General features: G+C 40.1%; 1 protein-coding gene across 1 annotated transcript; it reads right to left on the bottom strand.

Annotated features, from left to right (window-relative positions):
* Nucleotides 1-2216: 2216 nt before the first annotated feature.
* LOC138438062 (N-acetyllactosaminide alpha-1,3-galactosyltransferase-like) lies at nucleotides 2217-19468 on the bottom strand. The gene is made up of 5 exons (XM_069586302.1): nucleotides 19389-19468; nucleotides 17648-17680; nucleotides 14843-14896; nucleotides 7104-7241; nucleotides 2217-2910 (listed from the first exon to the last, which is right to left on the bottom strand). Exons 1-5 carry the CDS (start codon nucleotides 19466-19468, stop codon nucleotides 2217-2219), a joined length of 999 nt encoding a protein of 332 aa, XP_069442403.1.
* Between the last annotated feature and the right edge of the window lie 1136 nt (nucleotides 19469-20604).

The following is a 20604-nucleotide window of genomic DNA, read 5'->3' as shown; positions in this document are numbered from 1 at the left end:
CATTCCCACCAACAGTGTAAGAGGCTTCCCTTTTCTCCACACCCTCTCCAGCATTTATTGCTTGTAGACTTGGATCGCAGCCTTTCTGACTGGCGTGAAATGGCACCTCATTGTGGTTTTGATTTGCATTTCTCTGATAATGAGTGATGTTGAGCATCTTTTCATGTGTTTGTTAGCCATCTGTATGTCTTCTTTGGAGAAATGTCTATTTAGTTCTTTGGCCCATTTTTTGACTGGGTCGTTTATTTTCCTAGAGTTGAGGTGCAGGAGTTGCTTGTATATTTTTGAGATTAATTCTTTGTCAGTTGCTTCATTTGCTATTATTTTCTCCCATTCTAAAGGCTGTCTTTTCACCTTGCTTATAGTTTCCTTTGTTGTACAGAAGCTTTTAATTTTATTTAGGTCCCATTTGTCTGTTTTTGCTTTTATTTCCAATATTCTGGGAGGTGGGTCATAGAAGATCCTGCTGTGATTTATGTCAGAGAGTGTTTTGCCTATGTTCTCCTCTGGGAGTTTTATAGTTTCTGGTCTTACGTTTAGATCTTTAATCCATTTGAGTTTATTTTTGTGTATGATGTTAGAAAGTGTTCTAGTTTCATTCTTTTGCAAGTGGTTGACCAGTTTTCCCAGCACCACTGTTAAAGAGATTGTCTTTTCTCCATTATCTCTCTCTGGCAGGGGATGGGCCAGTCAGCAGCCGGCTAGCTCTGGTCAGTCCTTTGTTAGCTGTGAGCGGGGCTGGCGGTGTTTCAGTTTAGGGCTTTTAGCGGGGTAACTATCCCACAGTCTGGTTTGTTAGTTAGATCCCTCAGATTGCCCTCAGGGCATTCAGGCCCAGTCCTCACTCTAAGCTATGCAGCCCGCGCCTCCCTGCCCGGCCCCTGCTTGCTAGTGGCAGATGCAGGCGTCTGCGCTGTTTCTCTGCTGGGAGTTACCACTGGGCATGTAATCTGTGGCTTTTAATTATTTATTTATTTTTCCCTCCCGGTTGTGTTGCCCTCTGAGGTTCCAAGGCTCGCCACAGACTCGCCAGTGAGAGTGTTTCCTGGTGTTTGGAAACTTCTCTCCTTTTTAAGTCTCCCTTCCCTGAATGGATCTCCATCCCTACCTCTTTTGTCTCCCTTTTTATCTTTTGTATTTTTCCCTACTTCCTTTTGAAGACAATGGGCTGCTTTTCTGGGTGCCTGATGTCCTCTGCCAGCATTCAGAGATTGTTTTGTGGAATTTACTCAGCGTTCAAATGTTCTTTTGATGAATTTGTGGGGGAGAAAGTGGTCTCCCCGTCCTATTCCTCCGCCATCTTAGGACCACCCCCCCAAGTGATAGGTTTTCAAAGGGAGAGTATAGGAAGACTTTTAGTTTTCTCTCTATATTTAAATTTTCCTTATTAGTTTTTACAACAGATAACTGTGTAGTTTTAAAACACATTTTTAACTTATGGCCGTAGGTGGGAAGGAAGGGCAGAAGGGATAGTTAGGGAATTTGGGATGGACATGTACACTCTGTTATATTAAACATAGATAAGCAACAATGACCTACTGTATGGCACATGGAACTCTGCTCAATGTTATGTGGGAGCCTGGATGGGAGGGGAGTTTGGGAGAGAATGGATACATCTGTTTGTATGACTGAGTCCCTTCACTGTTCACCTGAAACTATCACAACATTGTTAATAGGCTACACCCCCAATACAAATTAAAAAGAAAAAAAAACAGTTCTTTTTGAATAACCCAGTTTTCTAGTAACTGTCTGCCCATCTGGTGGCAGCTTTAATGTCCTCAAAATTTTACATAGAGAGTAGATTAGTATAGTTGCACCGATTTCCCTTATCCATACCCCTAGATTATCCCTTTCCTTAAGCAATATAAGAAATATGTATCTAGCGGGATCAGTGAAAATATTTCAGACTTCATTTTCTCCTGACAGATTCTATTTTGTCCAATGTGATCCAAAAGAATACTTCCTCAAAATTCACACAAGATATGAGAACACAATATTTCATCTGACGTCAATATATCCATTCTGTTTCTGCTGTACCCTATGCTATATGATTCAGAAAGAAAGGTGATGGAAAGTATGAATATAATTGTGTTGGTGAGTTTGTCATTCTATTAGTGATTATTTTTATGGTGCTACAATTTGTCAAGCACTAGTTTTTTAAAGACAAGACCAAATGATGCTTTTAAATTCAGCAACACAAAGAAAGGACTATAAAATTACACCGACTGCCTAAGAAACTCATAATCTTTAAAAGCCCAATAGAGTTTGAAAGTGCCATTCTCAATACTATTAGGTCCCAACTGATTCCAGCAGTATTCTGGTGACAAGATTTTAGTGGGTTTATGGAGGAAAAAATACTTGTTCAAGTGACTTTCATCATGCCACACTGCCTCAATGTTATTTTTCTTGTCATTCATGATTCCTCTGAAGCACTCCCTAGTAATATTGAGAACCTGAACTGGAGTACCACCAAATACAGCAGCATGGTAATAAAAGTCCCCCTTACCAATAGGTATATATGCTTCTGATAATTGACTCCTCTCATAAGGTAACTCTGTAGGACTCATCTTATACCAATGAGCATGTAACTGACCTACTGATTCCCCCAGAGTCTCCACTCCATATTTTTTTACAAAGATTTGATCCACATCCATGCAGAAGAGGAAGTCAACTTCATATTGGATGTGATCTGCAACGTGTTCACTGATGGTCTTCATGCGCATCATACTGATGTCTTGCCATCTCTTCTCTTGCTTTATTTCAAAAATTTTCAGCATTCGGAGGGGAGCCAGATCTACCCAGGGCACCTTAGAGAAGTCATCTGTCATGATGTAAATGATGACTTTCTGGCCAACCATAAAATATTTATCAGCTGAGTCTATAAATGCGTGCAAATAACGGTCAGCATATCTGTGAAGTAAATAAGAAGCAATTAATTTCATTTTCTTGTATGTTAGTGAAACACATACTATTTAAATTACACTTACTGTAGTTTTATCAAAAAATGCTACTAAGGAAGCAAACGTTAGATATGCTTCTTGAGTTGTATTTAAGTAGTGTAAAAGTGAAATTGTCTGCCTTTCCTCTCCCTGGTGAGGTTTTATGGATCAGAGGAGAAAAGAGGAATTTCTCACGAGAGGGAATGAAACTTGGTGAGATCAGAAAACTGAACCGTGCCCAGCACAAAACAAAAGCCTGAATTTTCAGGGTTATCAGAGCAGTTGGGACTTGCTTTAGAGGTTGTAGGCAGGAAAGGTCATAGGTCATTGCAAGAGCAGCTACTGATGCCTGTGGCTTACTTAGAGTAGTTAGTTATGCATAAAAAGTCAGAGGCGACACGCTTTGTGTCCGCTGTCAGCACTGGTTTCTTATTTTGCCCTATGCCCTTTAATATGGTACTAAGATTGCTGGGCTGAAGGTAAACTTTCTCATTTCCAATCTCTCCAGCCAGTTAAGGATTCTTGTAGTAATAAATGGCCTCAGGTAAATTCAAGAAAGAAAAGGTAATATATGTGACTAGTTCAAATGATGCTTATATATATGATCACTAGAAATAAGTTCTGGATATTGATCAGAGTCTTAAGAAATACAACAGATGGAGTCAGGAGAAAACTCTAGTTTGGAGTATCTAAAATTATTAGGTACATTATGAAAAAAATATCACTTAAAATATTATATTGAGCTGGAAGCTAGCAACTCAAATCCAAAGTCCATATTTATCCATATTTATTTTACGGTTAGTGCTTTTGTGTCATACTTCGGAATCTTTGCCCCCTCAAAGTAGTGAAAATACTCTCCTATATGTTTTTCTAGTCGCTTTCTTGTTTTATCTTTCATATTTAAGTCCGTTACCCATTTGAGTTAATTTTTGTCTATGATGTGACGTGGGGCTGTTTTGTGTTAGTCTCTGCCTATTGATAGTGATGTTATCGGCTAGGAGTGCCTGGGGGCACTCACTGGAGTCCCTACTACTTGTGGTAAGAGATCCCTACTTCCCACCAGACATCACCAGAGCCTACATTAAGGCTGGACCAGTCTTTGTCATTCTTATTATAATCTCAAGGAGCACCTCAACAACAACCTTAGGGAACTTTGAGAAAATAAGCTTTATTAATCACAAATCCTAGAGGATACGTGGCATGCCTGGGGCCACACGGTGAGGTCAAAAGTTGGAGGTGGTGGGAGAGAGAGAAAGAGAGAAACACAAAGGCCCTAGGGTTCTGCCTTTACTGGGTTGAGGGTGGGGTGACTAGGGTTTTGCAAGTTCACTCTGTTGACAAATTTTAAACGTAAAAGCGGAAGTTAAAGCGAGGGGGGAAATGGGGTCACGCAAGTGGTCATTTATGTAGATCAGATCACTCAGGGCTTTCTAAAAGGAAGATTTCATGGGTATGGGGACTTGGCTCTTTATCTAGTTGTTTAGCTAGTAAGCAATATTTCTATTTGAGATGGATGTCTTTAAAGTGGATATCTCAGGGGATTCCCTGGTGGTCCAGTGGTTACGACTCTGCCCTTTTATGGCACAGAGCCCAAGTTTTCTCCCTGGTCAGAGAACTAAGATCCCACAAGCTGTACATTGTGGCCAATGAAAAAATAAATAAAATGGATGTCTCAGCAATCAATCGAAAGCTTAATATCAGGCATTTACAATTAAAAAAAAACTTACTGTCGCTACAATGGCAAACATTTTTTCCTCCAATTTTTAAAATATTTTTTTATGTTGGAATGCTATTAGACTTACTACAATGGATCTTAGCAAGGCCTGCTTCCCAGTTGGTGCTAGTGGTAAAGAACCTGCCTGCCAATACAGGAGACTTAAGAGATGTTGGTTCAGTCCCTGGATTGGGAAGATCCCCTGGAGAAAGAAATGGCAACCCACTCCAGTATTCTTGCCTGGAAAATCCCATGGACAGAGGACCCTGGCAGGCTACAGTCCATAGGTTCGCAAAGAGTCAGACACGACTGAAGCTTAGCATAGCATTAGATTTACAGAAAAGTTGCAGATATATTACAGAGTTCCCACATATGCTCTACCCACCTTCCCCTAATAGTAATATATTATATAACCATAGTACATTTGTCAAAACTAGGAAATTATCAGTGGTAAACGACTATTAGCTAAACCACAGATTTTATGTGATTTTCACCAGCTTCTTCCCTAATGACCTTTTCGATTTCCAGGATCCAATCCAGAACACACTGCATTCAGTCACTAGTCTCTTCTAGTCTCCCTAGTCTCTTCCACGCTGTCAATTTCTCTTCTTGTTGGTCATGACCCTGACCGTGTATTTTGTAAAATGGCCTTCAGTTTGTGTTTCTCTGATTTTTCTTCAGTTCAGTTCAGTCGCTCAGTCGTGTCCGACTCTTTGCGACCCCATGAATCGCAGCACGCCAGGCCTCCCTGTCCATCACCAACTCCCAGAGTGCACTCATAAGCAGTCAGACTTATCAGTCTTTTCCTTTATGATTAGTAGTTTCTATGTCTTGATTAATAAATCCTTTTCTATCCTGAGTTCGTGAAGATACAGTTTTTCTTTTAACTATTGGTCTTCAAACTACCTAGTAATTGATGTTTGTATGTTTGTACATGATATGCTATAAAGGTACAATTTAAGTTTTCCTGTGTTGACATTTTCTCCAACATCATTTATGGAAGTCTTTCCCTACAGGTCTCTACAGTGCTATTGCCAATAAACAGAAAGTCTTTAATATTTGCATGGCATTTTTCTGCTTTATTTTATTGGCTTAATTGTTCATTCCTGTAGCAGATATTCATGTTGAAAATTTCCATATAAATACTTTAAATGTATCCTCCTAGTTTCAGTCCCACCTATACTCCTAATTTCAGAGGAAATTGATACCATTTATTCCTGAGCTGTCAGAGGTTCTTTAAAACAGAGTTGGGGTTTCATGGTGAGGTTACTGAAGCTGTGGTTTCGGTGCCCCTTCCCTTATACAGTACCCTTTTAAGACTCTGCGTTCTATTCAGGAGGGTGTAGGAAGGAACCAGAAACTCCATCTGTGTCCTGAAGGTAGAAGTACTGCCCCGGAATAGGGTCACTCCCCAGGATCTTGTTACAGATCCTGGGGCAGCAACTTGAAGAGACCACAGTGAGTCTCGGGAGGAGGTCATGGGAAACTTCTTCAGTAAGGAGTCTTCCCTTCCTCCTCCCTTTCTTCCTCTTTCTGTTTTCTTTTAATTAAACAATAAATTACTACCAATATTTAACAGCAAGTTGGTATAAAGCTGATAACTTTACCATTTTAATGAGTGATAAGTATTGTTCAGCTTTATACTTTTTTGTACTCTTTTTGGTATGATTTTGATATCAAGGCAGAATTTGCTTCATAAAATGATTTGGGGTGTGTTCCTTTCTAGTCTCTTTTCTGAAAAAGATTGTGTAGAATTGATGTTAATTTCTCTGATGAAACTATCTGCGCCTGAGGACTTTGAAAGTGAAAGTCCTTTTCTCCAGGCCAGAATACTGGAGTGGGTAGTTGTTCCCTTCTCGAAGGGACTATCCCAACCCAGGGATCGAACCCAGGTATCCTGCATTGCAAGCAGATTCTTTACTAGCTGAGCCACCAGGGAAGCCCCTTTGGGAGTTTTTAAAATTATAAATTCTATTTCCTCAATAGATATAGGGTTATTCAAATGATCTGTTTCATGTTGGGTGAATTGTGGTTGTTTGTGCTTTATACAGTCCATGTCCTCTAAGTTGTCAGATATGTAGAGAATGTTATACTGTTTCCTGACTATCCTTTTAAAGTCTACAAGGTCTGAGGTGATACACCCTGTTTCTTTCCCAGTATTTGTAATTTGCATTATTTTTTTTTCTTGGCTAGTCTTCCTGGGTGATTATGGATTTTATTGAGGTTTTTTTTTCCCCAAAGAACCACATTTTTGTTTCATTGATTTTTCTCTAAGACTTTTCTGTTTTCAATTTCATGGATTCCTGCTCTCACCTTTATTACTTCCTTATTTCTGCTTTCTTTGGCTTTATTTTGTTCTACTTTTCCTAAATTCTTGAGGTAGATTATTGATAATCTCCCATTTTCTAAAATAAAACACCTGAATATAAAGGTCATTCAGCAATACCTACCTTCCCACAGCAAACACAGTCAACCCCACAGTAATTCTATGACTTGCATAATAATTTTCCAGCACCACTTCATCATAAGTGCCATGCCACACAACTGGAGCTGCCCAGCTGGTAGTTACGTTTGAGCGATTCACGGCACTGTAAGGAAGATATAAGAATTATAAGCAAAATACTTTTAATAAAATTGTAATAGATATTGCTAATGTATAAAGCCTATGTCTGATTGCAGTATTTCCTTATTTCTAACCCAGAGCCTTGATGGCATGATAAACAGAAGAAACAGTTTATCAGAAATGACTCAGTTCAGTTCAATTCAGTCGCTCAGTCGTGTCCGACTCTTTGCGACCCCATGAACTGCAGCACGCCAGGCCTCCCTGTCCATCACCAACTCCCAGAGTCCACCCAAACTCATGTCCATCGAGTCGGTGATGCCATCCAGTCATACTACCCTCTGTCGTTCCCTTCTCCTTCTGCCCTCAGTCTTTTCCAGCATCAGGGTCTTTGCAAATGAGTCAGCTCTTCGTATCAGGCGGCCAAAGTATTGGAGTTTCAACTTCAACATCAGTTCTTCCAATGAACACCCAGGACTGATCTCCTTTAGAATGGACTGGTTGGATCTCCTTGCAGTCCAAGGGACTCTCAGGAGTCTTCTCCAACACCACAGTTCAAAAGCATCAATTCTTCGGTGCTCAGCTTTCTTCACAGTCCAACTCTCACGTCCATACATGACCACTGGAAAAACCATAGCCTTGACTAGATGGACCTATGTTAACAAAGTAATGTCTCTGCTTTTTAATATGCTGTCTAAGTTGGTCATAACTTTCCTTCCAAGGGGTAATATTCTTTTAATTTCATGGGTGCATCATTAGGGTGAGATCATTACAAAAGTACATGTACTGATTATATTATTGTTCCAAGATCTTTGAGGATGCATAGTTGAAATGTCACCCAAAGTCTAAAGTAACAATTTTTCGTACAGTTGGACAAGCTCTACCGTCTTAAGCTATGGACACTGATTCTTCTCAGAAGCAATATTTCAAAAAACAAACTTCCCAGTTTTCATTATCTGAAACGCTGCCAGTGTTAACATTGTTGCATACTATCAGAATCAACTCTGTCAGAACTTTGGAAGATAGCCAAGTATTTAGAGCAACCAAGCAAAAGTTATCTCAAAAAGAAAAAAAAAAAAGACTCACTATGGTAGGACTAGAAAACCTTTGAGGTATTCTAACCTAGCCTTGCACCAATGCTCTTCCTAGTATAACAGTGGCATTGAAAAGACAAAACCATATTATGTTCTCAGTGTGGGTATCTGACTCAGTGGGGAGAAGAGTGGATCTAATTCCCAGTGATTGTGTTTATCTTTTTAAGCTACCTGAGAGTTCCTTGAAGGATTGACTCATAGTGCTTTTTTTCTTGTACTTAACATTCTCTAAGAATTGAAGGGGAGGGTATTCCTTGAAAAAAAAAGTTGTAAAAGAACAAGCCCCTTTCACCTGAAACAAAAGATTTCAGTTAAACTCTATATATGCTGAAAGCCTGGGGAGGAAACATTTGAAAGACAGTTCTTTGGGAAGTAAGGGCTTTGACAAGATCCCATGCGTCAATCAGACACACACAGAACAAGGAACTGAGGAATCCATGCACATGTTCAGGGCAGAACGAACATTCAGAAAAGACCTGTGAAGATCCTAGGCTTTCACCTCCAACAGATATTTAGGCTCAGGGCACACAAGAAGTGAAAGCTAAGGCAGAGTTATAAGCAACTGGGCTGTGTTGGAGGCGGGCCCAAACACAGAGCCAGTCTTTAAAGAATGTAAGTGCTTTCTTCTCTTTGTTTTGTTTTCCTCTCTTTTCTGTTTTTTTCTTCTTCTCCTTCTCCTCCTCCTCCTTCATTTTCTCTTCCTCCTCCTTCTGCCCTCTAATACCTCCCTCTCTCAGGTTTTAGGCACTTTAAGGAAATCTCTGTCAAACAACTTGCTGGCTACAACCTAAGGGTAGCTCAGAGACTTCTGGGACCAAACAAGAAAAAGAATACAGTCCTTTAAAAAATAGTTTAGAAAAGCCACTAAACAAACAACCATAAGAAAAGAAAGATCTCATATTAATAGCCTCACCTTCCACCTGAAAGGGAAAAGGTGGGGAAACTAGAAAAAAAGGAAAAAACAAAACCAAACAGCCAACCAAGAGCAAATAAGAACAACAAACTCTGAGGAGGCAAAAGTATCTGATTTTCAGAGAAACTATATTATAATACTCAAAATGTCTAGTTTTTAACCAAAATTTAAGAGTTATCCAAATGAAGAATGTATAGCCCATCCACAGGAAAACAAATAAATGAGAACTGTCCAGACATTGACTGAGTTTTTCTAAAAAGACTTTAAATCAACCTTTTAATATATGCTTAACATGCTAAATGGCAACCCACTCCAGTATTCTCGCCTGGAGAATCCCACGGACGGAGGAACTTGGTGGGCTATAGTCCACAGGGTTGCAGAGAGTCGGACGAGACTGAGCGACTTCACTTTCAATGTGCTAAAGGAAGCCACGGACAGAGAACTAAAGAAAACCAGAAGAACATGGTCTTAACAAATAGAGAATATTAAAGATACAAAGTATAAAAACAAATGAAATAGAAATACTGAAGTTGAGACGTGTATAGCTGAAAGGAAAAAATTCACTTTAGGATGTCAACAGAAGATTTGAGCAGGCAAAAGAACAAATCAGACACACACAGAACACTTTATCCAACAACAGAGTACATGTCCTTCTCAGACACACATGGAATACTCCCCAGGATAAGTCTCATCTTAGACCATAAGACAAGGCTCAATCACCTTAAAGTGACTGGAAACATACAAACTGTCTTTTCCAATGATACTGGAATGAAATGAGAAATCAGTAACAGAAATAAGTCTAGAACATTCATAAACACCTGGAAATTAAACAACCCACCTAGACAACCAATGTGCCAAAGGAAAAAAGTCATAAGGGAAAAAAAACAAAAACCAAAAACTCCAAAATCATGAGGAAATTAGAAGAGAAATTGAGATAAATCAAAATGAAGGGACAACATGCTAAACCTTATGGGAGACAGTGAAAAACAGCACTCAGAGGGAAATGTATAGCTGTAAACATCCATGTTTTAAAAAAGAAAGATCTCATATTAGTCACCACACATTCCACCTTAAGGGGAAAAAGGGGGAAACTGGGGGGGGGGGGAAGGGAAAAACAAAACTAAAGGCAACAGAAAGAAGAAATAATAAAGACTGGCACAGAGAGAACTGAATAGAGAAAAAAAATGACAGAATCAATGAAGCCAAAAGTCAATTCTTTGCAAAGACTAATGAAACTGGCATACCTTTAATTAAACTGACCAGGAAAAAATCAGAGATGACTCAAATTATTAAAATCAAGAACGGAAATGGGGACATTTTTATAGACCTTATAGATGAAATAGATAAATTTCTAGAAAGACACAAACTACTAAAACTGGTTCAAGAAGAACTAGAAAATCTTAGAGACCTATAACAAGTAAAGGTAATTGAAGATATGTTAACAAAGAAAGCCCAGGATCAGATGGTTTAACTGCTAAATTCTACCAAACACTTAAAGAATTAACCCCAATTACATTCTCAAGTCTTCCAAAGAAATAGAACTTTCTAACTCATTCTGTGAGGCCAATATTACTTTGATGCCAAAGCCAGACAAAGATATCTCAAGATCAACATCATTAGTCATTAGAGAAATGTAAATCAGAATTATAATAAGGTATTTCACATACACTAGAACGGCCGTAACATAAGCAAAAACAAACACACACCCCCAGCAAAACAAAAAATAGCAAGTGTTGGAAAGGATGTAGGGAAACTGAAACACTCAGACATTGTTGATGGGAACATAAAATGATGTAACTGTATGGAAAAGAGTTTGGTGGTTTCTCAAAAAGTTTAATTTAGGATTACCATGTACCCAGTAAACCCACTTCTAGATATATACCCAAGGAGACTGAAAGTATGATTTAAAATTAAAACTTGTACATGAATGTTTATAGCACCATTACTTATAATAGCCCCAAAGTGGAAACAACCTAATATCCATTTACTGGTGAATGGATGTGTGGTATATCCATACCATGGAATATTATTCAGCTATGAAAAGGAATGAAATACTGATATATGCTACAATATAGATGAATCTTTAAAACATGCAAAACAAAAGAGACACAGATGTATCTCTGTGGGAGAGGGAGAGGGTGGGATGATTTGGGAGAATGGCATTGAAACATGTATAATATCATATAAGAAACGAATCACCAGTCTAGGTTTGATGCAGGATACAGGATGCTTGGGGCTGGTGCAGTGGGTTGACCCAGAGAGACGGTACAGGGAGGGAGGTGGGAGGTGGGGTTCAGGATTGGGAATACGTGTACACCCGTGGCGGATTCATGTTGATGTATAGCAAAACCAATACAATATTGTAAAGCAAAAAAATAAAATTAAATAAAATCTGGAAAATAAATAAATAAAACATGCAAAGTGAAAGAAGTCAGACATTAAAAAAATAACAAAACATACTATGCTCCCTTCATAGGAAATGTCCAGAAGAGTCAAGTCCAGAGAGATGGAAAGCAGATTAGTGTTTGTCAAGGAGCAGGGAATGAGAAGTTACTTCTTAATGGGCAGAGCTTCTTTTTTGCTATGATGAAGATATTCTGGAATTAGATAGCTAGAGCTGTACATTTCTAAAGGACTTATTTACTTAAGTTTTTGGTTGCGCTAGGTCCTGGTTGCTGCACAGGCTTTTCTCTAGTTGAGCAGGGGCTGCTCTTCATTGTGGTGCATGGGTTTCTCATTGAGTGGCTTCCCTTGCTGTGGAGCACAGGCTCCAGGCTCTGCGGGCTTCAGTAGTTGCAGCATGAGGGCTCAGTAGTTATGGCCCATGGGCTTAGCTGCTCTGCAGCATGTGGAGTCTTGTGCATCAGGGATTAAACAAGTTCCCTTGCATTGCAAGACATATTCTTAACTACTGGACCACCGGGAAAGCCCCAAATTGTACATTTTTAAACAATTAAAATAGTGAATTTTATATTATGTGTATTCAAATCTATAAGAAAAAGACATTCCATTGTGTGGGATAAAGAGAAGAGATATAAACAGGCAGTTTACAAAAGTGAATGTCTAAGTGGCCAATATTCATATGAAAATGTGTTCAGCTTTAATGATCATCAATGAAAAAAATGAAAAATGCAATAGGAGTTGACATGCAGCAAAAGAAAGATTCCATTAGCTGTTTCAGAGCTTGTTATGGACTGAATGTCTCCTCCAGATTCACTTGTTGAAGGTGTAACCCCAGTCTGAATATTTGGAGATAGGGCCTTCAGAGAAGTAATTAAGGTTAAACGGGACTTCCCCGGTGGCTCAGATGGTAAAGAGCCTGCCTACAATGCAGAAGGCCTGGGTTTGATGCCTGGGTCGGAAAGACCCCCTGGAGAAGAGAAAGGAAACCCACTCCAGTATTCTTGCCTGGAGAATTCCATGGGCAGAGGAGCCTGGTGGGCTACAGTCCATGGAATCGCAAAGAGTCAGACACGACTGAGCAACTAACAGGTTAAGGTTAAATGAGGTCATAAGAACAGGACCAAAGCCAACAGGGCTGGTGTCCTTATAAGAGTAAGAGATACCCAGGAGGTGTACACAGAGAAAAAGCCTTGTGAGGACACAGCAAGGAGACAGGCAGCTGCAAGTCAAGAAGAGAGACCTCAGAAGCAACCAAACTTGCCAACACCTTGATCTTCTATTTCCAGCCTTCAGAAATGGGAGAAAATAAATCTCTGCTGTTTGAACACACACACACCCCGCCAAAGAAAAAGGAATGGAGATTGAAACTTAAAAGTAGCCCACTGAGGCCAGTTCATTCTAAAGGAGATCAGTCCTGGGTGTTCTTTGGAAGGACTGATGCTAAAGCTGAAACTCCAGTACTTTGGCCACCTCATGTGAAGAGCTGACTCATTGGAAAAGACTCTGATGCTGGGAGGGACTGGGGGCAGGAGGAGAAGAGGACGACCGAGGATGAGATGGCTGGATGGCATCACTGACTCAATGGACATGAGTCTGAGTGAACTCCGGGAGTTGGTGATGGACAGGGAGGCCTGGCGTGCTGCAATTCATGGGGTCGAAAAGAGTCAGACACGACTGAGCGACTGGACTGAACTGAACTGATTTGGAATCTACTTAAATGATTATATGGTTTTGTCCTTTTTTCACCTGTTGTGATTGATCAGTACCTTGAATTATGAGGCTATAACTTACCTGTCTTATTAGGGGGATGCTGTATCAGTTATAAAGCTATTGTCTTTCAAAGTTAAACCCACCACAGTATACCCTGCTTAATTATGTTGAGCTGGGACACTGCAAATCACATTTCTCCTTTGCCAATGGGCACCCTGTTAGGCTCTACTAATAGCGGGCATTGGAGGAAAATTACAAGGCTGGAGGAAGAAGAAACTTGCTCTTTTCTGTTTCCTGTGGGCTTCTTGTCTGCATCCTGTTCCTGCAAGTCCCATTCCAGGAATGCATCTTTACCACAGCAATAGCAGTTCTTTTCCTGAGCAATTGAATCCAACTTTCAGTTTTTGCAACACGTGCAGAACCAGTCTCGCCGTGCTCCTCCTTAGAAGAGCTGGTTCTCTGCCCTTAGAGGCTTCCCTGGAGCTCAGAGGCACCCACACCAGGTGAGCAACAGCGGAGTTTAAGCCCTGTGAGATTTGTCTCTAAGTTTTTAAGGTGTAATAATTCCAGTCCCTTCCTTTTCTTTCTTCAGAACCAGGGAAAATAATTACTTCCTATAGCTGTTCCCTCTGTGACACCTTAGAGCTGTATTTTCCATTTTTCAGGTTACCTAGTTAATGACTTTATGGCTGTCCATGGGTGCTAAGTTGTTTTAGAAGTGTCTGACTCTTTGTGACTCCATAGCCTGCCAGGCTCCTCTGTTCATGGGATTCTCCAGGCAAGAATACTGGGGTGTCATGCCCTCCTTCAGGGGATCTTCCCAACCCAGGGATCGAACTGACATCTCTGAGGTCTCTGTATTGGCAGGTTCTTCCGCTAGCATCACCTGGGAATCTCCTTAACGACAATATGGTAATCAGCAATTCTTTATACTAAAACCTCTGTTTAAATAGCTGGTATGCTTTGTATGGTCTGATTAGATCTGACCAACGTAGTGATATTGTGGGGGGATGAGTCATGGATCATTATCCAGTAACTGGATGTCTCCTTTCAAAGTTTTAATTGAGAGAGGTCCTCAGATCTACAGCATCAAGGTAAAAGCCTGGTGCATAGAGCAAGAAGATGGAGGCAGAGAGGCCAGAAGAAAGCTGTTGCATTAAAGCACGAAGTGCACAGACAGCCCACCCACCGGATCTGGGCTTTGGTTCTCTCATTGGTGAAATGAGGAGAAACAATCAAATGATCTCAAATGTACCCTTACATTTGGTGACTCTCCGTCATTCTAGGGTGCTTTGTGTTTCTATCATCTAAATTCTCATTCACGGAGGACATAGGTCCTAATGTCCATTTCCAGTTGATCTCGGCTACTGCTTATTTTTTCAAATAACCATCAAAGATCTATCTGCTCTCCAACATTTGGAATACCAGTCACAGTATTTTTGCCATCTGTTAATTCCTATTGAGCAGTCTACGGATTAATCTCACACGTATTAGATCTGGAATTCTTACTTGGGAAAAAACCAGTCTGATAGCTTTAATTCTTCTGTTTGAGTATTCACAGGCCTATTAGGAAAAATAATGCAAAGAGTCACATAATATAGAGAGAGTTTGAGATGTATTATCAAATGTAAAATGCAAAATAAGCATGAAGCAGAAAATTAATAATGAACTTTGATGGTTGTGGCATGGAAAAATCATGATTTCCACCCTGAGCGTAATTCTCTGTGCTTCCCAGGAGTCTTCTGTTCCCACACTTCTCATTCTCATCTTTTAATTCACAGAGAAAATGGCAATTATCAGACGGAAGCTCCCTCAACTTTCTGCAACCTCATCCCCAAATTTACCTGTAGTGACTTCTACCACAATGAGAATATATTCCTATTTTCTACCTAAGGTTACCCTTAAATATCCTATCTGCTCAGCGGCCTTGATGCAATCATTATTCTCAGAAGGATTTTTCTTCAGTTCTCTGTTTGCTCAACTGACAATCTTCTGGGCATTTTGCTGTGGCTTCAAGTTCTTACATATAATGATACTTCTCCCATAAATTTAGTATACCCAACTGTGTTCTGAAGTCTTCTACTTGAATTTTGCACAGATGCTACCAAAGGAAGACGTTTAAAGTCATCATCTTTGCCCCAAAGTAGGTCCTCTTCCTATGTTGCCTTAACTCACTGAATCTGCTTGGATTTGCACGGCAGAACCATGAGAGTCATTCTCCACTCAGAGCCCCTCTGAATCCCAACATCAAACCCACCATTAAACCCGGATGGTTTTACCTCCAAAACATCTCAAATCCATCCCCTATCTCCATTCCCAGCTAGCATATGACTTCAGGTCCCTATCTCCATTCCCTGCTAGCATATGACTTCAGGTCAGCATCGTTCCTTGTCTGGGCTACTACCAAAGCCTCCTTAGTGGCCTCACTGTTCAATTTTTAAAAGTTTGTGTACCTTTGAAAAGGTACACAAATGTAAAGAGCACGATATAATGAACCTTCCTTCATATTTCTATCCATGTAATTAGCGATGTGCTGCCCTCTGCTTATCCCTGCATTTTCCCTTTTCAACTGATTCACACTCTATTTCTTGGAGAATGAAATGGTAAACCACTCCAGTACTCTTGCCTGGAGAATCCCAAGGACCGAGAAGCCTGGTAGGCTGCAGTCTACGGGGTCACAGAGAGTCGGACACGACTGACCGACTTCACCTTCACCCATGCTCTATTTCCACTCTGCTTCCAATAACATGTTTCTGAAGCTCCAATGTTATCAATCATTATTCTATTTAACAATGTCCAGTGGCCTCCCACTGTCCTAAGGATCATGCCCATATTCCTTATAGAGCCATGATATTCTGCATGATCTGACGCTTCACACTGTTCCACCCACCTCTCCTACCTAAACCCACATTGACAGTTTTTCAGACTCACTGGCCTTTTGTTAGTCCCTTAAACACGCCACAGGTTCCACCAGCTAATTCCCACATAGCATTTAGGTCTCATTTAAATATCCCTTCTTAAGGGGAGTATTCCCTAATTTGCCAGATACATTTAGATTTCTTTCATCAATACTTATTGAATACTTTCCTAAGTATTATCTAATTCAATCCACTCCTATGAAATAAACTGAAGCACAACTTTTATTATCTTGTCCATAGTTACATAGTAGGTGAAAAGACCAGCAATTGTGCCTGAGCCCTTGCTTTTCCTCTTTCATAAAAGCTCAATGGCACTCTTGCTAAGACACCCTGAGAGAGCTGATTCTGGACTGAGATAAGGGGATTAGACAGCTGTGGAGCTGAGTCATATGTCATGAGATTGTCTTTGTGCCTATGTACACAGACAGGCGTAACTGCAATGTTGGAATGTGGCTGAGATGTGACATTCTACCAGGCACCGCTTCCATCAATAACAATGCCTTGGATGATAAGTATTACTATGCTACAGCTACAGGCTCCTGATGCTAAGGAGAGCGGATATGAATAAGAGGATGATTGTTAGGTTGCATTGCACTGAATACATTTTGGCAGAAAGCATTTTAATCCATTCTTTCTCCCAGCATCTGCTGTAGCAAGCTTTCCTTGAATGTTCCCACCTTTGCCTGGGATTTTCCTGCTTTTTTCAGGTGATGGAGAGTTCCGAGGCCCTGCTAGCCGTGAGAAAATGTACTCTGCCTGGTACATGAAAACCTTCTTTATTATTTTCACACGTAACACAGCCCACCCAAGTATATGGAGTCTTGGTCTTAGTGGGGATGTTGCAATCATGGAACCATGAGAGAGACAAGGACCCTGAAGACAACAAGCAACACAAAGGAAAGTTGCTTTCACTTCACTACGTGTGTTTCCGTGAGCACAGGGAGGGAAGTAGAGGAACACCTGAGGATACTGAATCTTGGGCAAACTTTGAGGCAGCTTCCTCTCTGCACACACTCTGATGGCATGATTTTTCGGGTGGGGTGTGATTCATACCTGGGGGTCTTTTAGCCAATACTCAACTCCCATGCGTTTCCCCAGAGCTTTAAAAGATCCAGGGTTCCTGTAGGCTGGCTTCTGGCTTCTGTAACACGCTTCCTCTAACCAGGTCTCACTCCTCTATCAGAGATAGCACCCTGCCAGTCTGCTCTTTCTTTGACTCCTGATACTCCAACCTTAAACAAATATCTCCACTTGTAAATACCTTAATTTGTAAAATTGCTTTGGTTTTCCCTGCCTTTTGGTTTACACTGCCAAGGACTTGCAGATAGTCCATTGCCCTCCAACTGATTTAGTCTTCAAAGAAGAAGTCATCGCCTGTTTGTGGATAAAGACTTACCAGCACTGATAGATCCTCTGTACTTTCTTTGTGCTTAGAATAAATGAAAAGCATTGTATTAATTTCAAACTTATATTAAGGGTTTCCACATTTAATGTAACTAGAGTTATTTCCCTGGGACTTCCCTGGTGGCTCAGCGGTAAAGAATCTGCCTGCAAGGCAGGAGACGTAGGTTCAGTCCCTGGGTTGGGAAGATCCCCTGGAGGAGGGAATGGCTACCCACTCCAGTATTCTTGTCTGGAGAATTCCATGAACAGAGAAGCCTGGCAAGCCATAGTCCATGGGGTCGCAAAGTGTAGAACATGACTGAAGCAACTTAGTAAGCAGACAGAGTTCAGTTCAGTCCAGTCGCTCAATCATGTCCAACTCTTTGCGACTCCATGAACCACAGCACGCCAGGCCTCCCTGTCCATCACCAATTCCAGGAGTTCACCCAAATTCATGTCCATTGAGTTGGTGATGCCATCCAACCATCTCGTCCTCTGTTGTCCCCTTCTCCTTCTGCCCTTAATCTTTCCCAGCATCAGGGTCTTTTCAAATGAGTCAGCTCTTCGCATTAGGTGGCCAAAGTATTGGAGTTTCAGCTTCAACATCAGTCCTACCAATGAACACCCAGGACTTATATCCCTATAAACCTATTCATTTTATTACCTGATTTTGTTATCTAATATTACCAAATATTTAATGAATATGTAATGTTATATATGAAATATTTGCATACCCCTCAAATTCGTATGATGAAGCCCTAACTCCTAAGGTGATGGCATTAGGAGGTAGGGCCTTTGGGGTGATTAGATCATGAGGATGGAACCCTCATGAATGCGACTGGTGCCCTTGGAAAAGAGACCCCATGGCAGAGACTTTTCTGCTCCTGAAGGACACATTGGGAAGATAGCTGTGTATGAACTAGAAAGTGTGTCCTCAACAGACACCAAATCTGTTGGTGCCTTGATCCTGGACTTCTCAACCTCCAGAACTGTGAGAAATTTCTGTAGTTCATAAGCCAACCAGTCTATGGAATTTTGTTAAAGTAGCTTAAAATAGACTAAGACACACACTAGGTGCCAAATACATTGTTGGTTATAGAGATACAGTAATAAACATGATAAAAATCATGACAATCATGACTGCATGCTACATCAGAAAAAAACAAGTAATTATTTGAGATACAAATGACAGAGAAGTTTGCTTAATAACATTTAAACAATGGCATTTGCGGGAATTCCCTGATGGTCCAACGGTTAGGACTCTTCTTTCACTGCCAAAAGCCATGCAGCACAGCCAAAGAAACCAAGCAAAAGAAAAAACAAGGAAACTTCCTAATTTCCAGGGAAATCTCTCCACTTGCTCAAATACGTAGAGGACAAATACCACACCTAATGTGAGAAGTCACCAATATTAGGGACTTTTTTTTTTAATGCCACCCATGTAAAAATGGCAGTTTACAACATGTACTAACGTTACACTGTCATTAATTACATGGTAACTGTCTGGGTAGCTTCACATTGCTTCTCCGGGCACATATGGACTTACAGAAATTACACTACCTTTGATCACATTAGAAACAAAGAACTTTTATGCTGAAGCCTATGTTTATGCTAATATATTTGGATATAATGGGGCATATTTGGATCAATATATTTGGATGATGATTCAATCAGGGGGAAATTTATCACCTTTCTGAATACCCTAGATCCTTTACCAACATGAGAATAAAATATCATTAATTTTTTAAAGTTACCTGAAATGGTACATTCTCTGAAAGGTCCACAGAAACAATAAAAATAATAACAATTGAATTGTTTTCCTTTGGTATCCCATTATTTCCTGGGAATAAAGAGAAACAGATAAAACTAGATTAAATGAAGCAGAATGTACACAGAGTCTGCTGTGCTGACTCCTGCTTCTCCAGGACTGAAACTGTAATAAACGAAGTAATAAACATTGGTTGGGGTGGTGTAAGGCACCTCTGATCCTTGGATATCTCCCCGTATGAAAATGTAAAGTCAGTAGAAACACAATTTGAGCTAGCTTCCCCAAGACTTAGGACATCGGCTGGCCTAAGCTGGCCTTAATACAAGAGATCTTAAAACTTAACATCTTTTCTGACGTACAAAGGGCTCTTTTCCTACAGAAACGAAAAATATAAAAGCCACTTCCAAGCCTAACTCACAGGGTGGGTGTCAGAGAAAGGGACTGTTATGAAAATACTTAATTGGACTCTAAAAAGTTGTATAGTTATGAAGGAATTATTTTAATTAAACAGTATTATGAAGATCATTCTAAGAAAGGTGATAGGATCAGTAACAGCATAAAATATATGCTCTTTCTCGAAAGTATTTGAATATAAAATTGATTCAGATCACTGGCTGGTGGTTAAACTATCATTTTTAGATTACTTGTACACTGACCTTGGAATTTGAACCAAGTTTACAAAACTCCTTTGTGATACTTAATCTAAGGAATATGAAATCCTCTGTGTACAGAAAAGGAACTTGATATGACTCAATGGTTGACATTAAGGACAAACTCTTACCTTTTGTTTCACAGATTACATAGGAATTTTATACAGCTCTTCTCAGAGACAATGTTTATGGTATAGTGGTTTGGGGCTTCAGGTAGCGAAACCTAAGAGAGTAGACAGTTCTCAGGCAGAACATTTTGAGATCTTTGAAAAACCGTGAATCGGATCACCTAGTATTGGTTCTGTGATGCCCGCCAGTTTGTGTGTTTATTATTTCAGTCTCCTGTGATTGATGATGTCATCAAATTCTCTCTTGATGATGAAAGAATTAGACATTATTACTCTAACAATTCATATGCCAGTAGCTTCTCTTTGTCATTACCAGGGGACTAGCTTTTGTCCAACTGAAAAAACATGACTTAAGTTTCTTTCTTTCCTTGGGGATTTTTTAAAGGTTCATAATACAGTTTTAACTGGTGTATAATTTAAACAA

The sequence above is a fragment of the Ovis canadensis genome, chromosome 3, assembly GCF_042477335.2.
Source record: "Ovis canadensis isolate MfBH-ARS-UI-01 breed Bighorn chromosome 3, ARS-UI_OviCan_v2, whole genome shotgun sequence".
Taxonomy (NCBI): Eukaryota; Metazoa; Chordata; class Mammalia; order Artiodactyla; family Bovidae; genus Ovis; species Ovis canadensis.
Note: the sequence above shows the minus strand (reverse complement) of the source record. Positions and strands in the feature narration are given on the sequence as shown.